The 19195-nt window shown below is 43.0% G+C and overlaps 2 protein-coding genes across 2 annotated transcripts; one reads left to right on the forward strand and one right to left on the reverse strand.

The window, feature by feature from the left end:
• Positions 1 to 353: 353 nt before the first annotated feature.
• Positions 354 to 5799, reverse strand: RPL9 (ribosomal protein L9). The gene is made up of 8 exons (XM_076336111.1): positions 5762 to 5799; positions 5267 to 5313; positions 5069 to 5184; positions 4075 to 4170; positions 3617 to 3749; positions 2107 to 2187; positions 1505 to 1623; positions 354 to 463 (listed from the first exon to the last, which is right to left on the reverse strand). The coding sequence occupies exons 2-7, from the start codon at positions 5310 to 5312 to the stop codon at positions 1517 to 1519; spliced, it is 579 nt and encodes a 192-aa protein (XP_076192226.1). The 5' UTR covers position 5313; positions 5762 to 5799; the 3' UTR covers positions 354 to 463; positions 1505 to 1516.
• A 163-nt stretch (positions 5800 to 5962) lies between these two features.
• On the forward strand, positions 5963 to 16724 carry LIAS (lipoic acid synthetase). Its single transcript, XM_076336112.1, has 11 exons — positions 5963 to 6066; positions 6810 to 6982; positions 7688 to 7781; positions 8563 to 8643; positions 8876 to 9032; positions 9892 to 9949; positions 11007 to 11135; positions 12033 to 12178; positions 13845 to 13915; positions 14696 to 14807; positions 15777 to 16724. Exons 1-11 carry the CDS (start codon positions 5986 to 5988, stop codon positions 15827 to 15829), a joined length of 1155 nt encoding a protein of 384 aa, XP_076192227.1. The 5' UTR covers positions 5963 to 5985; the 3' UTR covers positions 15830 to 16724.
• Positions 16725 to 19195: the final 2471 nt, after the last annotated feature.

Genomic DNA, 19195 nt, shown 5'->3' on the forward strand with positions numbered 1-19195 from the left:
GAAATGGTACAAGGAAATCAGTTTTTGCGGTCATTGGTTTGAGGTTCTGAGATAATGTGAAAGAACACTAGTCCTTTCTGTGAGAACAATGCTTTTGCTATTTCTTAATGCTATGATCTAAAACTACCACTTCATGGCTTTACACGCTGGGTCCACACTCCACCAGCATGAGGTTTCCAAACCATCAGACTTCATTCAGGCTGAATGTTCTCAGAGACCGGTAAGCAACGCGTCTGCAGCACTGCCTGCGGACTATCTGCCATTATCCTGTGACAATCTGCTTCTCCAAAAGCCAAAGATCTTGAACAGGTTCATGCAATCACCATTTAGTTCTTAAAAAAAAGAGGCCAAGATATGAAATATGTTTTATTTTATTAACCCTCTCATGGTGTTCAGGTTTTGTGTCAGACTCAGTACTTGCCGATATAATGCCTTATTGCCGTTCATTTCAGGATCCAGACAACTGTAAATAAAAAGTTAAGAGCTTTTAGAAAGGTTTTAGCACTGCAAATGTGAAATTGGAAGTTTACAGACATATGACAAGTTAATTTATCTGATAGTTTTGAGCTATTAATGTCTGTCTTGCATTAAAGAATTTGCTTAATTTTATGCAGACAAGATTACTTAAAGATGCCTTCAAACACAACAGCTCACAACCGTTTAACAAGCAGGTTACAAGCTGTTCTGTCTCTCAAGGAACTTGGAACAGCACTAAGATAATTTTTTCAGCAGCTTGCAAGTGTCTGGTACCTGGCTGGTGATAAAAAAATTTAGTTTATGAAACTCACTTTATCTGCATCCTCTGTCTCAAGCTTAGGTTCAAAAGGCACACAACATCTATTTGATTTGCAAGTCAGCCGGTCTCGTTCTGCTCAAGTGTTTTGTACCATGTGTGGAACTATACATAGCTGAAACGCATCAAATTCCTTTGGCAGTTAAAATTCTTAAAATTATCCCAAAATCCTTGTACTCAACTTCAGTGACAAAGGTACATACACAATGTTAAGTAGTTGTCCATGTTAAATTGACCTTTGTTTACAAGCATTTACACACGAACTACACAGAAGACCTTTGTATATAAATTATGTGCTGCCCACTTTTTTTATGGAAGTCAGTGGCCAACCAGGAGGAACCTTTGTCTAAGAAAGTCTTCTCTGTAAATAGCTGTAAACCGGTCTGTCATGCTAGGTCAGTTGGTTTTAAATCCTCAGCCACCATCGTAAGTAGCATGCACAGCACAGAATACAGCACTTGAGAGTTAGGTATTTCTCCATACGGTAGCGTAATACCAAGTTGATGAGAGATGGAAAGTTGCTGTCAAGAGACCTAGCGGAAGTTCAGTTTTATGATACCTCTTATGATGCCTTCTACAAGCACAACTGCATCCCTGCTGGGAACCTGCTTAGCCACAGCCTTGTTAAAGTAGGTAAACCTCGTCAAGTCCCCAGATCGAGTAACCATCTCTACACGGAAGATGCACAATCTGCGTTAAGATGATACCAACCTATTACGAGTTTTACTCATCTGCCTGCTGTACTGTTCCTTTCTCGGAGACATAGATACCATCCAAGAATTTCCTGATATCCTTGTTCTTGACCGTAGTGGCTTGCTGGATCAAGGCAGCTGCAGACAAAGCAAGACCATTAGCACAACGCAAGAGGTCCAAGCCAACTTGTAGCCTTTGTTTACTCTCCAATATTTCAACTAACAAATGAAACTGTCATCTGGAGAAAGGAATTACCAATTTGAAATCCTGTCAGTTCTAAGGAAAACAGAATGCATTTCACCGAGCCTGTCTTGGCAGCTCAGGCCAGTGACAATTTATTACTGCACACTCGTACAACTGAAAAGCTGAAAAGTTTGGTGCCAAAAAGGCCATCAATACTGACTCCAAAAAAATGTTCTGTGGGCTTGTAAAAACATCTCCAAGTTTAGAAAAAGTGTAAAAAACTATGAAAAGCAATTACGGTGACTAGAGGAAAAAAAAAAAAAGACTGAGCTGTCATTTACCTCAGGGTCTGAGAAAAAAGACAGTTTGCTAAGCTGACATCTTCAGATTAAAGTGGCCACATCATTATAGCTTCCCACACATCTACTTTCACAAACCTGAATTGGACACCAGTTCGATGTCATTCCCTTCAAGGATCAGCTCATCTTTCTGGGCTTGAGATACTGCACAGGAAACACCTACAGAAAGGAAAACGCACAATTGTTGGTGAAGACGTTACACGTACTAAAGAAACAGTATTCGTGTCCTGTCCCAGTTTGCAGATCTAGAAAGTAGTACTCTAGGCAATAATTAGCTTCTATGACTTTGTTAAGAGCCCCCCAAACCCCTTCCAGGACTGTCCTCCCTCACACAGTTTCAGAACTCAAAGATTAGTGCAAGTCATGCTCTGGATTGAAAGCAACTAAGTAGTATTCCTACTTAAATGTTACTACATTACAGCATTAATCACCAACACTGCGTACAAGCCAGAGACTTTGCCAGCATGGTTTCGTCAGCTAGGTGGTGCCATTTTCCACATTCTTATGTTCATTAAGACAAAACTGGAGTCACCCCAAACAAAAGTTATTAAAAAACCCTTGCCCTCGACACGTCAAGCACCATGTCTATACCAGCAACACTGCAAATACTCACAAGGAGTAAACACATTCAAGAGTCTAACAGGAAACTTTCATTTGCAAGGAGAACACCACAAGTAAGTTTGTATAGTTTTATCTGTTTAGTCAATAGATGTTAGCTTTTAAGCCAGCATTTTACTATCTTTGAAGTAAATGCCGACTTAAAAAATCAAATACAATAATCAAACCCACCCTTAATATCCCACAGTAAATCAAAGTCAAAGCCACCATTAAGTAACTGTGCTGTATATACCAGTGTTTTTGGACAAGTCTGATGCTATCTTCTAAAGCCACCCCAAAACACCATCAGTCACACTAAATATCCTTACCCATACCTTCACCAGAAGTGGAACTATCAAAAAAATGGATATGGAAATTCTTCCCTACAGTCGTAAGGCAACTGTGTTTACGACATGTCTTGTCTCCTCCTTTCGGAAGTTAAACAAGCTCCACCAAATGCCTACTCCGTTAGACATTTTGCTAGAACTCCAAGTACGCCAGACATAAGACCAACAGGTAAGATGACAATTTTCAAGTTTATCATACATGCTCCTAGACAATCAGGAAATTCGAAATACAACACCACTTCAAAGACCAAAAATATGATGCGGTGTGAATAGTTCACGGACAATGTTTAAAACGGAAACACCAATCTAAAATAAAGCACCTGCAGTATACCAACTATAAACACTGTCACGATCTCACAGTGATGAAAGTAAACACGGGACTCCTTGTAACTCATATTACAATAACTAGCTCTAAACTAGTTATTAGCTATTAGCTAGCTCTCATTACTAAAAATAAATTACAATAGCATTATTAATAATAAATCTAAACAGCGGCAAAGGTATCATAAGATTACGTAAATTTAGACAGGCAAATGCTGCTTCAACCATCATTCACCATCTCCTGTTATCAGTGGCAGTACCCAAAGAAAGTAGTTTAGAAACCCTAGTTAGAAATGGTGAAGTACATCTCCAGACACGCTCACCTGGCCTCATACGCACTCTGCGAATGTACTTCTCTCCCAAGAAGTTTCGGATTTCCACAAGTGAGCCGTTATCCTGGATAACTACGTTGATTGGGAAGTGAGCGTACACTGACCGCATCTTGTAACGAAATCCCTAGGATAAAGGACATCATCAGATATTGAAAGCAGAATGCATCCAAAAGGTGAAACAAATGCGTTAAGCTTACTGGAGAGAGACCTAAACCAAAATATATTGAAAATAGTTTCTTAACAAGGGCAAGCCACTGAGCCCACGAGACACCCAGAGTTTATTGTTTGTGCTTTCTTCCACCTGCAGAACTTGTTTGACAGGACGTGCGGGGGGGGGGGGAGAAAGCTACATCTTGGATGCTTAGAAAAGCTCTCACTGAAGTAAAAGGCTGTCTGTTGTTGTCGTAACAAAAATGACACGAGTTATCCTATTTCAAAATAAAACTCACCAGTGTAACACCCTTTATCATGTTCTGTACATGGCTGCAAATTGTACGAACTGTCGCCAGTTCCTTTCTGTTACCCCACCACTTGTCAACACGTAGCTGTGTTAAAAAAAATAAACAGAATTAAAGAAAGCTTGCAGCTACACTTCAAAACTAGAAACGAAACATTTTTGTGACAAAGTAAGAGCGAGAAGTTCAGGTAAACTGCTTAAAAGCCCTCCTAATAAAAGCACAAAAGTACTTTGTTTCCTTGAAAGACGACTATTAAAGGCCCACCTAGCTCAAGCCTTTTAAGCCCTAACTCCCAGACATATGAGAAATAATTTTTTCTTCATATCTCATTACTAACAAATCTTCAAAGAAGCTGGGATAGATATTCTGACATCTTAAGCTGAAACATGTTTTATCAAATGCTAAACAGTGAATGGGTTGTTCCAAACTCACTCTCCTAGGCCTTAGCTATCAACTTTTTAATGAAACACTGTTGTGGGGGTCCAGTGTTTTAATGGGACACTAGATGCCTGTGAAAAAGTAGCTGAAATCAGCCACTCTTCCCCTTTTTTTGTAGGTTTTAAGACAGCACAAAAATACTACACATTTATTTAGAAAACATCTGCTCTCGTGACGTAACTTGCCAATTCTGAAAATTAAACGTAGAGATTTAGTTTTATCTAGCTAAGACTAACCAGTTTATAAAACAGAGCACGTAGTGATCAATCCCCTTCCCAGTAACCATCTGACTGTAACTACAAAAGAAAATCAACCAACAAATTCACTCCAGCACATCGCAGAACTTCAAGAATTCCAGTTCCCGAGTCGGTCCCAAGGTTCCATGAGACCAGCCTCTTTCAGGAAACACAGCAACAAGCGAAGAATTAAATAACTCACCTGCGGCTAAAAGTTTTGGTTCAATCTCCTGCACTATCGAGAAGTTTTAAAGCTAACCGTAAAGCCACCCTCCCTCTCTGGGCAGAGACACGACCTCCGCAGCACTCACCTTCTTGTGTTTCTTTCCCAGGAGAGACAGCTCCACATTGATGTGGTTAAAATCCCTTCGCAAGGTTCCTCTGGGGCCCTTTACAATGACTGTCCGGCCCTTCAGTGAAACACTGACTGGAAATCAAAGGCAGACGCGGGTTAACCGGCTGCGGGGTCAGCACCCCAAAACGCCTTTCAAAGGCACACGCAGACGTACCTTGCTCGGGGATGTCAACGGTCTGGTTGCTGAGAATGGTCTTCATTCTGCAAAGGACAACCGAAAGAAGCTGCAGACCCTCCAGGCCAGGCCCTTCTCCCGCGCCCTTTCCGCTCCTCCCCCGCGCGTACCCCGGAACGCGCAACTACGGAGCGCTGACCCGACGCCCCCACCCCCCCCGCCACCTCCGAGTCGCCACGGCGCCGGGCTCTGCTTCCGACACGGACGCATCCCGCCCAGGCCCCGGGGGAGCGGCGAGAAGCGGCCGTCCCAGCGCCCGACTCCACAGCGGGGCCCAGCCCGGGCCTAGAACCGCCGGGGGAAGGGGGGCAGGGGGAAGGCGCCGTCCCGGCGGCTTCCCTCCCGCAGGGCTTGGGACGGGAGGTGGCGGCTGCGCCCGGCGCCGCCCCGGGGGGCTGCCCGCGCCCGGGCGGGGCGCTGGGGGGGCTGCCCGCGGCGGATGGCCCCGGATGCCGCCGCCGGCCGGCACCTCACCTTGCGGCGAGCACAGCGGAAAGAGGCAGCGTCTGACGTCATCACGTACTTGTAGCTGCTCGGCCCCTTGGCGTCATCACGCCGAGGTTGCCGTCCAGGAGGCAAGAGTAGCCGAGGACCGATGCTCGTGAGCTGACCGAGGCGGACAGGGGGGGCGGCCGAGCGCTGAGAGGATCGATCGGGCCGGCCGGCAGAGCCGGGCCGGCGGCTCCACTGGCGCCGCCATGTCGCTGCTGCCGCGGGGCTGCCGCTGCGGGGCCGCCGCCACGGCCGCCCGGCGGCTGCTGCTAGGGCCCCAGGGACGGGTGAGCGGGCGCCGTGTCAGGGCCGCGTGCCGCGGGGGGGCGTGCCGGACGGCGGGCTGCCAAGCGCGCCGGGGTGGGCGTTGCGGCCCGGCAGAAAGGAGACCTCGGGACGGTCCCCCGGCGAGGGGACGGGGCGTATCGCGGCGGCAGAAGACGCCGCCGGCACCCGAGCTCGCCTCTTGGCGGCCGCGGGCCGCCCGGCTGGGCGGTGGGGCGCCAGCGCGGTGGTTCACCGCGGGCAGAGCCCTGGCCGGGCCGTCCCCCGCACCGCGGGGGCGACGCCGGGACGTGAGGCAGCCGGAGGGCTGCCGCGCCCGCGCGCCCCCGGGAAACAGCCACGGCTCCCGCCCGCCGCAAACGCCGCTTCCGAGAACCCGGTTTGCGCGATGCGTTTCCATCGGAATCGGGTCCCTCGGTTACTGACTGGGCAGCGTACGGTTAATCGCCTCAACGTCTGGTTTTTCAGCCCCGGAATCTCAAATTAATCCGTGCAATGTTATTTATCCCCCCAAACTATGTGACTTAGCTGGATACTAAGGTATTTTGGAAGAGATCGTGCTTTATGTCTCACGTGACTTAAAATGAAAAAGAGAATTACGTGTTTAACTTAAAGGCAGTTGGGAAAACGCTTACACAAAGTGTACGTTAACCACCAAAAGGACAGGTAGTTACTTAGTGTATAATGCTAAATATAAATGCTAGTGCATTTATAATTCAATAAATTACAGCGTTGCTTCTTTCAGGTGTCTGGGAGCCATGTGTGTAACCAGTACAGAGCATCAGGTTCTTTGCCAGAGGAAAAAAAAGAGTTTCTGAAAAGTGGACCAGACTTACAAGACTTTGTATCTGGAGATTTGTCAGACAAGGGCGCGTGGGCCGAGTATAAAGGCAATTTAAAGCGTCAGAAAGGAGAAAGGTAGTTGTGATTTTAAACAAGTGCAGTTGCTTCCATGCACTATCTTGCATGTTTAGTATTAACTATAAATGTATACAATGTATCTTTATTAAATTCTGTCGTACTGGCTTGCCGATTTCATAATTTTTCAAGGAAGAACAAACACATTATTAACTTCCAATGAATGTGTAACAAAACATGAAGACGTGGTGGTGTTTTCTCACTTGAGTGCCTGTGCCATGGCCTGTACTAAATTACAAATATACATCAGTAGGCGAGTGTACCCTACTTTGGTGTTGAAAAAATATTATTGATAGAGTAAAACAAAAAAATGAAGACTAAATTAAAAAATGCTTACCGCCCCCCCCCCATATTTCCAGTTATAAATTTGATCAGACTTTGTGATAGGTGTGTGACATACGCTGCCATTAACAACTGTTGCAGTCTCCAGTGTGGCACTGTTAAATCCCACCGGTACAGTTAACCGTTTTAAACCTTCCAATGACAACAAACTCCTACTCTTGAATGTTGGGATGATGATAAACATGGAAGAGAGAAGTCCATTATAACCATGAATGATGCTAATCTTGGTTGCTGAATTGCGTCAGTTTTCAAGGAACCTTTCCTAGTTGGGATCTGTAACAAATTAAAGCGGATCTATGAAATTAATGGAAGCTTATCATGTAAATATTATACTGATCTTTATGTTTGCTTGATGTTGTTCAGGCTGCGACTTCCTCCATGGCTGAAAACAAGGATTCCCATGGGAAAGAACTACAATAAACTAAAGAATACCTTGAGAAGTTTAAATCTTCACACGGTAAATCTAGTACCAACCGAGTTTTCCTGTAGAAATAAGGCATTTTTTACAGATACAAAATTATTTCTCTGTGGAGGACAGGTAGAAATAATGTCTTGCATGATTTTCAATGCTGAAACCAAGCCAAATGCTGATCCTTTTTGCCAGCAGTGAATTTTACCCCTAAAGAATGAAGACGGATCAAATAGAGTATTTCATGTTTTTCCTGCTGTGATTTTAAATACTAGGATTTACTACGTGCATCACCAAAGAGATCAGAAGATGCTATGTGTGACTGTTTTTAATGGAAACACGCACAATTTCAGAGTTCCATACATGTTTTGCATGTAAAGAAATTCTAGAAATACATGTATTTCATTAAATATACCTTCCAGATGGTAAGAAGTGGTGGGTATGCATGGAGAGCTTTTTTCCTTTTTTTTTTTTCCCCAGGGTAAGATTGTGCTTTGGTGCATCATAGACTTTGTGAACATTTTATCAATTTTTAAATTTAAAATGTTAATGACTATCTGTGCTAATTAATAAGGCAGTTACGTGGTTGAGGAGATTTTGGAGTTGTGAAGTACAGGAAAAGAATGGTAATGCGTGTCGGGAAACAGTTCTCTTCCCAGCTATTCTACTGACTTCTTACAGAACAATATGCAAATCTGTTAATCTCCCCATTTATCACAGAAGGAATTATGTTTTGTTCGTAGGCTACTATTGAAATTGATCAATAATACAATAATCTTCAATAACAACATTGAAAAAAGACAGGTACGTTACTGTCTTTTAACTTTAGGTATGTGAAGAAGCACGTTGTCCCAACATTGGAGAATGCTGGGGAGGTGGTGAATATGCTACAGCTACAGCTACTATTATGGTAAGCCATTAACCGTTTCGTAAGTATTCTGTTAATGTTTGAGCTGTTTGTAGTGTATTGTTGGATCTCTACTGTAGCGGTGTGGGTTTATTACAAGAAACTTAGAGTAAATCACTGTCCTCGTTGTGTTGCTTAGTATTGGGATTTATCTGATCTAGCTTATGCAGCTGTCTCGCAGCTGAGCAACAGTGATGTGTACAATGTAAAGGTAGGAATGTCTTTCTTATTTCAGCTGATGGGTGACACATGCACTAGAGGTTGCAGATTTTGTTCAGTAAAGACAGCAAAAAATCCACCTCCACTGGATCCCAAGGAGCCTTACAACACAGCAAAGGCTATAGCTGAGTGGGGCTTGGATTATGTTGTATTGACGTCCGTGGACAGAGACGGTTAGTATGTTGTCTCTCAACTCTTCCCGTCTAAGCTGTCGTATGGGTTACACGGGGTGAGCGCAGGCCTCGATAAACATTTATCACTCAGCGCAATTGTTGAGGTTTACTATTTTAAAGAAGTGGACACTGCTGAAACTTTGGAAGGTTTCTACATATTCTTAGTATTTCTCTGTCTGGTAAAATATAACAAGTTACGCTGTTATTAAACATGAAGGATATTACTAAATATTTTATAACTAATTTTTTGCAAAATATGTACATATACACCATGTTCTATAGCTTGATTAGCAAAAAAACACCCCACATTCATTCATATACAATACCAGTATGGAACTTCCTTCCAAAAACTAAACCTGGAATATATTCTGTGTAACAAAACTGAAAGTTGCCTTTTTCTACGGTTGTAGTAGCTCCTTTGTGATGACACCACATAGGTGGGGAAAACCATTGTAAAGACTATTCAGTATACTTTGGTGGAAGGTCCAGTAGCTTCAAAGTGGCTTGCAATAGAAGAGCAATAACATATATATTTAAATTTTTGTAGAACTGTTTCTCAGACCAAAACCGTAAATAGATAAAGCCATTCTGTGCTCAGGCTGACAGTGAACCTAGAGACAGGTAAATTTGGAGTGAACATTTGAAGTCTGCCCTAGATGATCGCAGTTAGACTTTGTGCAGAACAAGGCTTGGTAGAGTATCTTGTAAACCTTTGGCATAAGCGGCAAGATAAGACTGGGGTTTGACTGCTTTGTTAGTTTGCATTTAAATTTGACTCTCTAGGTTTTTTATGGCTTTGCTGATAAGTAAATACATTTCTTGAACTGAAAAGTTAATTGAATAATTGAAATGCTTCTAGATATGCCTGACGGTGGAGCAGAACACTTTGCAAAGACAGTCTCTCATCTGAAAGAAAGGTATCTCATTAAAGTATTATTATAAAACTTTAGAATGTGGTACTGCATATAGGTCAAAACTACCTTTAGCTGGATTATTCCAGGGGCCATGCAAACACAAAAGTCTGCCTTTAGCCTACGTGTGTCCCTTTTTTTTTCCTGTTTTTCATCTTTCTCATATAATGGCCCCAAAGTATTTTGAGTTTGGATGCATTTCCAATTTAGCCCAGGCTTATTTAAAGCTAAGCACTGGATTATTTCTTTGACCATGCAGCTGGTTTACCAGGAGATGAGTACATGCTTTTGAGGTATGTTCATTCTTGAAGTTTAGGGCTCAAACACTAGATTTAGATAACGGCGTCACCACACTACAAAAGAAGTGGCGTTTCTCTTTCAGCAGTGATCAGATTGCTTTGTGTTTTCCCACAATGGCTGTTTCTAACTCTGTGATTGTACCTTCCTACTTTCCCTAGCCATGCCTTCTTCACTCTGCATCGGTGTCCTGTACTGCCATTTGATAGCACACTTGTCTACCTGCAGATTTAATTTGTATAACCTCATTTAAGTCTTTATCCAGGGTATCCTGGGACTCAAAAGGTCCCTACAGTTTTTCCCACCTGCCTCTCTGAGCGGAATTCTGACTCCTGGACACCAAGATTAGATTCCAGGGCAATAATGCAGAGTCTTCTTATCCCAGTGGGCAGGATTATAGCTCCTCTGCATTTTGGAGCTACGATATTAAGCTCATGTTAAGTTAACGTGCAACAGACACATGAAAAATCACGTATAAACAGTGAATGTGATTAAGAGACTGTTGGAATCGCTTTTATATTTATTACCTGGCTTTCATTCTATTTCAGCTCACGTCAGTAAAATCGGGAATTAAACACATGACATTTTGTTTGAATTGCAATACAAGTATTTGCAGAAATCTGTTGTTTTAGAAGTGTGTCCTGATATACTTTGCGTTGCTTATCAGAGCATCATTTAGTTAGTTTGGGTTTCTGCTCTGTTGAGTTTTTTAGCAGCAGTGACACAAACCCCAAAGATGTGCTCATTTGCGGTCTCTCCTTTTCAGGAATTCAAAAATTCTGGTAGAATGCCTAACTCCCGATTTTCGAGGGGACCTTAAAGCTGTGGAGAAAGTAGCGTTGTCGGGGCTGGACGTGTATGCCCACAATGTGGAAACGGTGCCAGAATTACAAAGGTAAGCAATCGTAGTATGTAGAGAGTATAAACAGGCAAGGGCTTTTGTAGAAGGACTTTGTGTGAAAGAGGTAGCCGGAGCCATTTATTTAGATCCGCGCTGAAGCTCTCGCTGCCGGCCCCGGCCGAGGCGGGGCTGGGCTGGCGGGGCTGGACTGCCGGTCCCGGCCGAGGCGGGGCGGGGCTGGGCTGGCGGTCCCGGCCGAGGCGGGGCTGGCGGGGCTGGACTGCCGGTCCCGGCCGAGGCGGGGCGGGGCTGGGCTGGCGGTCCCGGCCGAGGCGGGGCTGGCGGGGCTGGGCTGCCGGTCCCGGCCGAGGCGGAGCTGGGCTGGCGATCCCGGCCGAGGCGGGGCTGGCGGGGCGGGCCTCGGGCCGGGCCGTGCGGCGCGGGGCGAAATGGCGCGGGGCGCGCCGCCGGCCGGCCCCGCTCCCAGCCTGCCTCGCGCGCGGCGCCGCCGCCGCCGTGCCCGCCGCCGGCCGGCAGAGGGCGCCCGCGCCGCGCCGGGCCGCGCCCCGGCCCCGGGGCGGCCCTCGGGCGGTGTCGCCTCCCCGGGCCGCCTCCGCGCTGGGCCGGGGGAGCCGCGCCTCAGCCCGCCTCCTCACCCACCCCCACCCCCGGCGCGGGGGCGCGGCTGGGCGGGGCCACGGGGGCAAGGGTGGCCGCGGGCGGGGCCGAGGAGCCCGGCTTTGCCCTCAAAGCGGCACGAGACTGGGGTGCGTCCCGTGGCTGGTGATGCTTCTTCGGGGCGTTTTCGGCCGGTGTCAAACTAAAGTGCTAAAGCCTGCAAGTTGCCATTTTCACGTCGTAGAAACTAGCAGAACGCACCTTTCTGGGCATCGCTTAACTTCTGTGCACCCTTCCATGCGTTTTTCCCCCTTGTGCTGAAAACACGAAAAGGAAGGTCCGTGATCCCCGAGCCAACTTCGAGCAATCCATACGTGTGCTGAAGCACGCTAAAGAGGTCCAGCCCGGCGTCATTTCTAAAACCTCCATTATGTTGGGGCTAGGCGAGACAGATGAACAAGTATATTCAACAATGAAATGTAAGTTCGTATCGAAATACATGCCAAAATTCACCGGTATTGAATTCTGTTGTGTTGGAAAACAGTTGTAAGCATCTTTGCCTCTACATGCAAATCAGTTTGCTGGTGCAGGAGATGTTTGCTAAGCTTTATGGGGGAAAAAACCATAAAAGATTGAACTTCTGAAGTATTTTGCCTTCATATGGCTTTCAGGTTCAGTTTGACAGGTAGATCCAGCTCCTGTTGATCTCAATGGAAGTTATAACTGTCCTTGTGTGACTATATTAATATTCTTATGTTTGCAATACGTAAATAATGGGCTTGCAACATAGTTGCCTTATTGTGCATTCCTTTTTAGAAATAGCAGACCTTATTGATTACAATAATTTATTTCAACTTACTTAGATATAAAAAAAGTTATCATCTTTGGAGTTGTAGCATGTTCTTATGTTTTCATACAAATGTATTTTTAAGAGGAGAAGATTTCACAGGGGTAAGCGAATGCAGTGCGCTTGCAAGAAGAAATTCATAAATCCTATGGCATTTCTCCCATATCCGGAAAGAACATCTACCTGGTACTTTATTTTGTGTACAACAACCCATATTTAGAATGCAGTGATATAGTCTAGTTTTTCTGCAGCTGTCCCACAATCTGGACCATAAAATTACAGTTCCTGATTTTCCCATTCTTCCTGCCTAGCATTTCCTAGCCACAAGAGTATGAAAGTTCAGATTTGGTGCTATTTGTTTTCAGGCCGCTTTCATGGATGTATTTGGAGACAAACTTACTTAACACATTCGTTCAGTTACTCTAACTTTGTTCTCCTTCCCTCCTGTGGGTAGGAGTTAAAGAACATGTGAATGTGCTGGTATTGAACCAGTTTCTTTACAGAACCATATCGATCTAAACAGAGTCCAGGGTAACAGTGAGTGTAACGTCGTAATCAAAACACAGCCTTCTCTTTCTATTTGACTTGGGGGCAACCAGCCCAAGTAGCCAGAAAATATATGGAGATACTAAGCTGATTCCTTAGCCATCCCTTTGTTTGCAATACCCCACTAGCTGCAGTGAACATAATTCTTCAGGCTAGCTGACTATCAGGTGTCTGGATTTCCCTCTGTAGGTAGACTGCCTGAACTCATTTGCTGTATGTTGATTCTAGTATGTACTCAGATTTTAGCAGTTTATGAGATTCTGCAGGCATCAAAACTGACATCCTGAAGTGTGCAAAACTGGCAAAAGATGTTGGCAATTTCCCATGGATTTATAGCTCTTCTCAGCGTGAGGACGCTTGAAACAGTGGAGAGGTGCCAAGTGTATGTGCATACATCCATTTTTTGTCAAATGAAGGCTCTGACCTAAAGACACAATGAAAAGCCGTAAGATAAAACAGACAAGAGCGTGTCATCTCTGCAGTGAGACACGTGACTGCAGCGAGCGCAGCGCAATGGTATTCTCTCTAGCTTTAAGCTAGATAGCTCAGGTCTTGCAGCAGCATGGAGCTCAGAATGAGGTACGTGGCTACCGCTCATGGAGGTTGCAAGTTCCCTTTGCTGGAGAGCAGAATGTAACCCCTGCAGGGCGCTGCAGAGTGACCTTTGTTCAGACTTGGAAGGAGGGTGTTTACTAATTGCTGACCATCCGTCGTGATCCTTCTGCCACTAACAGGGAATTTTGTTTTCACAGTATTGCGGGAAGCGGATGTAGATTGTTTGACGCTAGGACAGTACATGCAACCAACAAAACGTCACCTAAAGGTAAAAATGCCTTTAATTTACAGGCAGCGTTATGGTCTATACCTCGCACAGTCAAGTTTCCACTTTCTAAATTGAGGCTTGATATGCATCCTTACCTTAAGGATGTTGGGAAAAATTTCCTTCCTTGTTTAACCTGATCTTCATCTGTTATGGACTCTTCACTAAAAATGACCTCAGCTATCTAATCCCTTCCATCTTCTGCAGACTTCCCATTGCTACTTGCTGCTATTAGCTGGGGAGACAGCTGGAGCTGAGTCACGATTCTGGAAAACAAGAGCTTCACTGTATGTCTCAAACATAATGGCTCAAGCCAGCTCCCCTTCACTATCTCATAGGCTCTCCCTTCATGGTGCCACTTCAGCTGGGGAAATTACCATTTGCTTGTTCTGTAATCTGTCCAGAGCTTGAGTCTCTGTTCTGTTATCGTGTTTCACTGAAATAACTGTTAGTGAAAAGATTTGTAGGACTATTGTATTTTTTTTTACTAACTTGGACAAAAGAAGGTTTGCTCGAAAGGACCATTCAAAAACAGAGTGAAGAAAATGATAAAGCAACAACTAGAAATTAAATTCTAAACTTTTCAGCTAAATGTGAAAAGCAAATAAAATACATTCTTTTGGTAGAAAGCAAGGAGAAAACTCAGTTTGTGACTTGACTGCTCCAAGTTTTGGAGTGTAAAATTTTGAACTTATAATATAACTGTGTTTCACGTCACTACATGCTAGCTATAGCCATTTCCTTTGCATTAATACCTGATCAAAACTAATTCTTTTCACTCAGGTTGAGGAGTACGTAACTCCTGAAAAATTTAAGTACTGGGAAAAAGTAGGAAATGATCTTGGATTCCATTACACGGCTAGCGGGCCTTTAGTGCGCTCCTCCTATAAAGCAGGTAAACTACTGAAAAGCATTAGATTCTTTAGCACATAACATTTTATTATATAAAGTTAAAACGGTGAAGTAATATGCAACAAAGCTCACCTTAGCTCAAGGACACCTCATGTAGGTTTTTTTTTTACTATTTTTTAAATTATTTACACTTACTGTCGTTCATAGGTCATCTAAATGCATCAGTATGACAGTAATTGGTATTTGTACAATTGCTGTGCTGCCTAAGCTAATTTGTTGCCAAACCTAGTTTGTACTATATTTAATGCGCGAGGCAGGATAAAGGGTACCCACTTTGCAAGCTTTCCTTTGCATTCTGCCTCTTGGACACTTCAGGGTTTAATGGGGCCCTTTGTTGTTTGTGATGTAATTTTGTTGCTTTAGGCAGAATTTATTTACAATACCCTAGAAATAATTAGACACATTTATGGCAGTGCTCTTTCTGACAAAGCACTGGGTATTAAGTAGCAACTTATATTAATGGAACTGTTGTGTAGGTCCAACATCCTGCTTTTTCCTAAGGAGGGAGCAGAGAACACTCATCTGGGGCACCTTGCATCTCAGACTGTTTTAATGCCAGCTCAAACAGGATTTATAGCAGGTTTCACTAGAAGTTGCTGATACTTTATGAAATAGGAATTAATTTTTGATTAAATCACTTCACCTTTGCCTGTTGGAAATCACAGAGAAGCAGAGCTATATCATAAAATTGGGCCTGAGGAAAAAATCAGGATTTTGGGGGTGGAGGGGTTGTTTGTTGGGTTATGGGTTTTGTTTGGGTTTTATTGTTTAGTTTTTTTTTAACATCCTTGCTGTATGTATTGAAAGTGCTGTGGTATAGAATTGAATTGCTATAGAATACTCGTAAGAACAATTGTATTGTAGAATAGAATACCTGCATTAAATGTGTATTGTTTTGCTTTATTGCACTGAAATACCTACAAATCATTTTTGTGTTTTGCCTTTTAATTAGGTGAATTCTTCTTAAAGAACTTGGTAGAAAAAAGAAAGACAAAAGCCATCTGAAAATGAGAGTGAACCTATTTAAAGCAGCCAGTTTTAAGGATCCTTTTTTTCAGCACATAATTATACTCTGTTCCAGAAATGCAGAAGACCAGATGGTGGATGTATGAATAAGCTTACTATCTGTCCAGAACACTTCTCTCTCACCAAAACACTTTGCAGTGTTTTACCTAATTCCTTCTGGCAAGGCTACAACTACATAGTACTTTTAGTGTTCAGCAAAAAAGTCAGAACTGACTTTGAAAGAGCGATGGAACCGAGGTGGAAGAAATGTAAGCTGAAAAAAAAAATGGACAAATTTAAGTAAATGCTACCATCAATATTGCTGCAGTTAGGTACTTGTAAAGATGCTCATAACAGGTAATGTGAAAGGTACTGATAGTTTGGTGTAGCTTACCATTATGTAACACAAGTTCACCTGGACTCTGGGAAATAGAGACGTTCTAAAGATTGTGTACACGTCAAAGGACCATATTAGGGCTGTCTTGAACCACACCAGGGAAAGTACAGGTAGTACTTCTTCAAGAGATGGTATCTCTTACCTGCATCTTAAGAAAATAAGCTATACCATGCCAATAGTTAATGCTTTTCAGGTGCTTGCATGTCTCAAAGTGCAAGCCTTGGTAAACACAAGGTATCAAGTTGGAGAAAACAAGAGCCCTTTCTGGCAAGAGAATCAGCCTTGTGTAGATACCATACAATTTAAACCACATGGAAAATCAGAGCTGCCATAACAGCATAAATGGAGCCACCCCTAGTTTGGGTATGTGACTGTAACAAACCCCACTAAGTTGCACAGGTGCTTCTTCAGTATTGGGTATGCAGAACCGCCACTATTCTGTACCGTGCTTCTCCTCCACAGGCATTGTCTTGTCATTAAAGGAAAGTTAAAAACCCAGTCTGAGGGTGTGGTGGTTGTGTTTGATTGGTCTGGTTACCTGCCCCCTTGAGACCTGGTCTGGCAGTTAAATCTGAATGCAGAGAAGTGAATGCATCGTAGATGAAATGTGAAATCCATTACATAGCGTACTAAGCTCGAGCAGAAATAAAAGCATGGCTTACAGTATCCTGGCAGCTGTAAATTCTTCTCTTTACAGTCATGCTAGTTCAAAGTGCATCTCTCCCTAATAATTCTCAGTTGTCTGCTGTGGACATTAGATACAGTTTTTGAACTGGCTTAAGCTGCATCTTCATGAAGTTATTTGGGAAACATGCCAGGAATTTGTTATCCGGTCCCAAACTCATCATGCACATAATCCTGTGGCTGGCTACAGTACTTGTCTAAATTACTGTAGTCTATAGGAAGAAGAGTGGACCTTCAGCAAGATGTTAGAAGTAAGGCAGCTAATTAGCAAGTTAATATTCAGGAGAAACTTAGTATTGTCATGAACAACAAAAATCAGATTATACCAGAGGCCAGCGATGCACAACTGACACTTCACAAAGTGAAGTACAGCAGTTTTAAAGCATTATGAAGACAAATAGCCTTAAGCTAGAAGGAATGTACTAATTAAACAGTATAATGGAAGCGTAAGTTGGGGGAAGAGAAACCTGAGCCATGAAGAACAGAGAAACAGAAGTTGTAATAGCTGTACTTTATAAAGGCAGAGAGAAAGGCAAGGCTTCTTTTTTTAATTTAAAAAAAAATTAATAATAAATTTTAAGATTTTAATAAAAGTCTGACCACTAGTCTTGTAAAGACCAGGCATGCTTTGAGCCAAAAATGCCCTGCTTCAGCTGAAGTACACTGAATACCAGAGCAGTGGAAGGTTATCAACTACGGTAAGGAAACTCAATACTCCCTCCATAGCAGCAGGCAGGGAGGGGTGCAACGTTAACTCCAGGATACCCTCACATTTAACAGCTGCCAGCCTTTATTAGAGATCCTACTATAAATAATGGTTTTGACTTGCCTACAGAGCAGATTTAACAGAATATTACTGTAGCTTTTGCCAAGTTACTGCTCTTTCAGGATATCAGCAGCAGAAATATAGAAAAAGGAATTCTGAGGCATACAGCTATTACCAAACTGGGACAAGAGGACATTGCACAGTAATTATCCATAATTTCTTTACAGTCAGAGAAATAATGCTTCTGGAAACACAGTCTAAAGTTACTTCATGTTAGAATTATTTTATGAATTGCTGCTGGATGGTATGGAAGATGATCTCACACTTCTACACAACTGTCTGCCAGCTGGTACCAAGTTTCAGAAGCTATATAAGCTATTTTCTAACTGCATGTTTTGCTGTGGTTTCTGAGGAAAGCAGTCACATTTTGACTTCACAGATTTTGTTTGCTTTTAACAGTCTTTGAGGACCTCTCACAATTTGTACTATAAAAAGGACAAGTCTTAAAGTTCCTAGTTAAGAAATCCTGCTTTTATAGCTATCATCTTCTTTCCCTATTGCCTGTTCACTTTTTCCATAACTGTATGTTAAAGCACCAAACTCTCAGAACTCCTGGTTATAAATTCAGCACAGGTTTTTCAATTTTGTTTCCGATGAAGTTTCATGTTTAGCGACATCTTTTTGTAAGTCTATCACTTCATTCTGTCAGTTTGTTTCACAAAGCAGCCATAAAATACTTTAAGAAACATTAATCTTCCTTGCAATCAGGAAAACAAACTGAGTTTTGGGAATATGATTTCAAGTTGACACAGACACTTTAAAAGAATGAATAGTCTTTTTCAGCATCATTACATCAATCTACTACACTGTGTGAAGCACAATTAAGTGTTATACAGCTGATGAGAGAACTGCTGCATCTTCCAGTGATTTCAAGTCTTTAGGTTAAATCAACAAAGCCAGAGTATTCATTTAAGAATAGTTTTAAGTTTTTTTTTTCCTACTTGATCAATAACTAATATTGGTGTCCCCTTCATTTAAAAACAAGATGTCAAGTGTTTATGCTTCTTTACTACAACATGTGGCAACTTATTGCAGATGTTCAACTTGCAACAGAAATTCTCAGCTTGGAATAGACAAAGCAAGTAATGAAAGTGGACTCCAGTATTCCTAGAGCAATCACAGATAACCCATTATGCTTTCATGAATTGTAAAACAAGGCAGTTCAAACTTTAGCTGTTGAGCACCATTATAGCACTACTGTAAATTCCAGATCAACAGAAGAACCTCAAGTGACAGAAGTGTAAACTTGTTGGCCAGTACAAAAATCTCACCACTAACTGCTCCTATACTAACTAGTCTTGGTCAAAAATGTGTTTGTTCTATTCACTTGCAATATTCTTGGCTACCATATGCCTGGAACCAGACTAGTTTTAGCTGCACAAAGGGTTGAACACACATACACAGAAGAAAAATAGTGCATCTTGCCTGGCATTTACAATTTGTCTATGCACATCTTGGG

The sequence above is a fragment of the Aptenodytes patagonicus genome, chromosome 4 (genome assembly GCF_965638725.1).
Source record: "Aptenodytes patagonicus chromosome 4, bAptPat1.pri.cur, whole genome shotgun sequence".
Taxonomy (NCBI): domain Eukaryota; kingdom Metazoa; phylum Chordata; class Aves; order Sphenisciformes; family Spheniscidae; genus Aptenodytes; species Aptenodytes patagonicus.

Bases quoted from the DNA above. Each gene is read 5' to 3' on its own strand.
- LIAS (XM_076336112.1), top strand. From the start codon at position 5,986: ATGTCGCTGCTGCCGCGGGGCTGCCGCTGCGGGGCCGCCGCCACGGCC. The intron at 9,950-11,006 runs GTATCTCATTAA...TCTCCTTTTCAG, and splicing joins GTCTCTCATCTGAAAGAAAG to GAATTCAAAAATTCTGGTAG. The intron at 12,179-13,844 runs GTAAGTTCGTAT...TTGTTTTCACAG, and splicing joins AGTATATTCAACAATGAAAT to TATTGCGGGAAGCGGATGTA.
- RPL9 (XM_076336111.1), bottom strand. From the start codon at position 5,312: ATGAAGACCATTCTCAGCAACCAGACCGTTGACATCCCCGAGCAAG. The intron at 4,171-5,068 runs GTGAGTGCTGCG...TTTTTAACACAG, and splicing joins TGGGAAAGAAACACAAGAAG to CTACGTGTTGACAAGTGGTG. The intron at 2,188-3,616 runs GTGAGCGTGTCT...TCCTTTCTGTAG, and splicing joins CAGAGTGCGTATGAGGCCAG to GTGTTTCCTGTGCAGTATCT.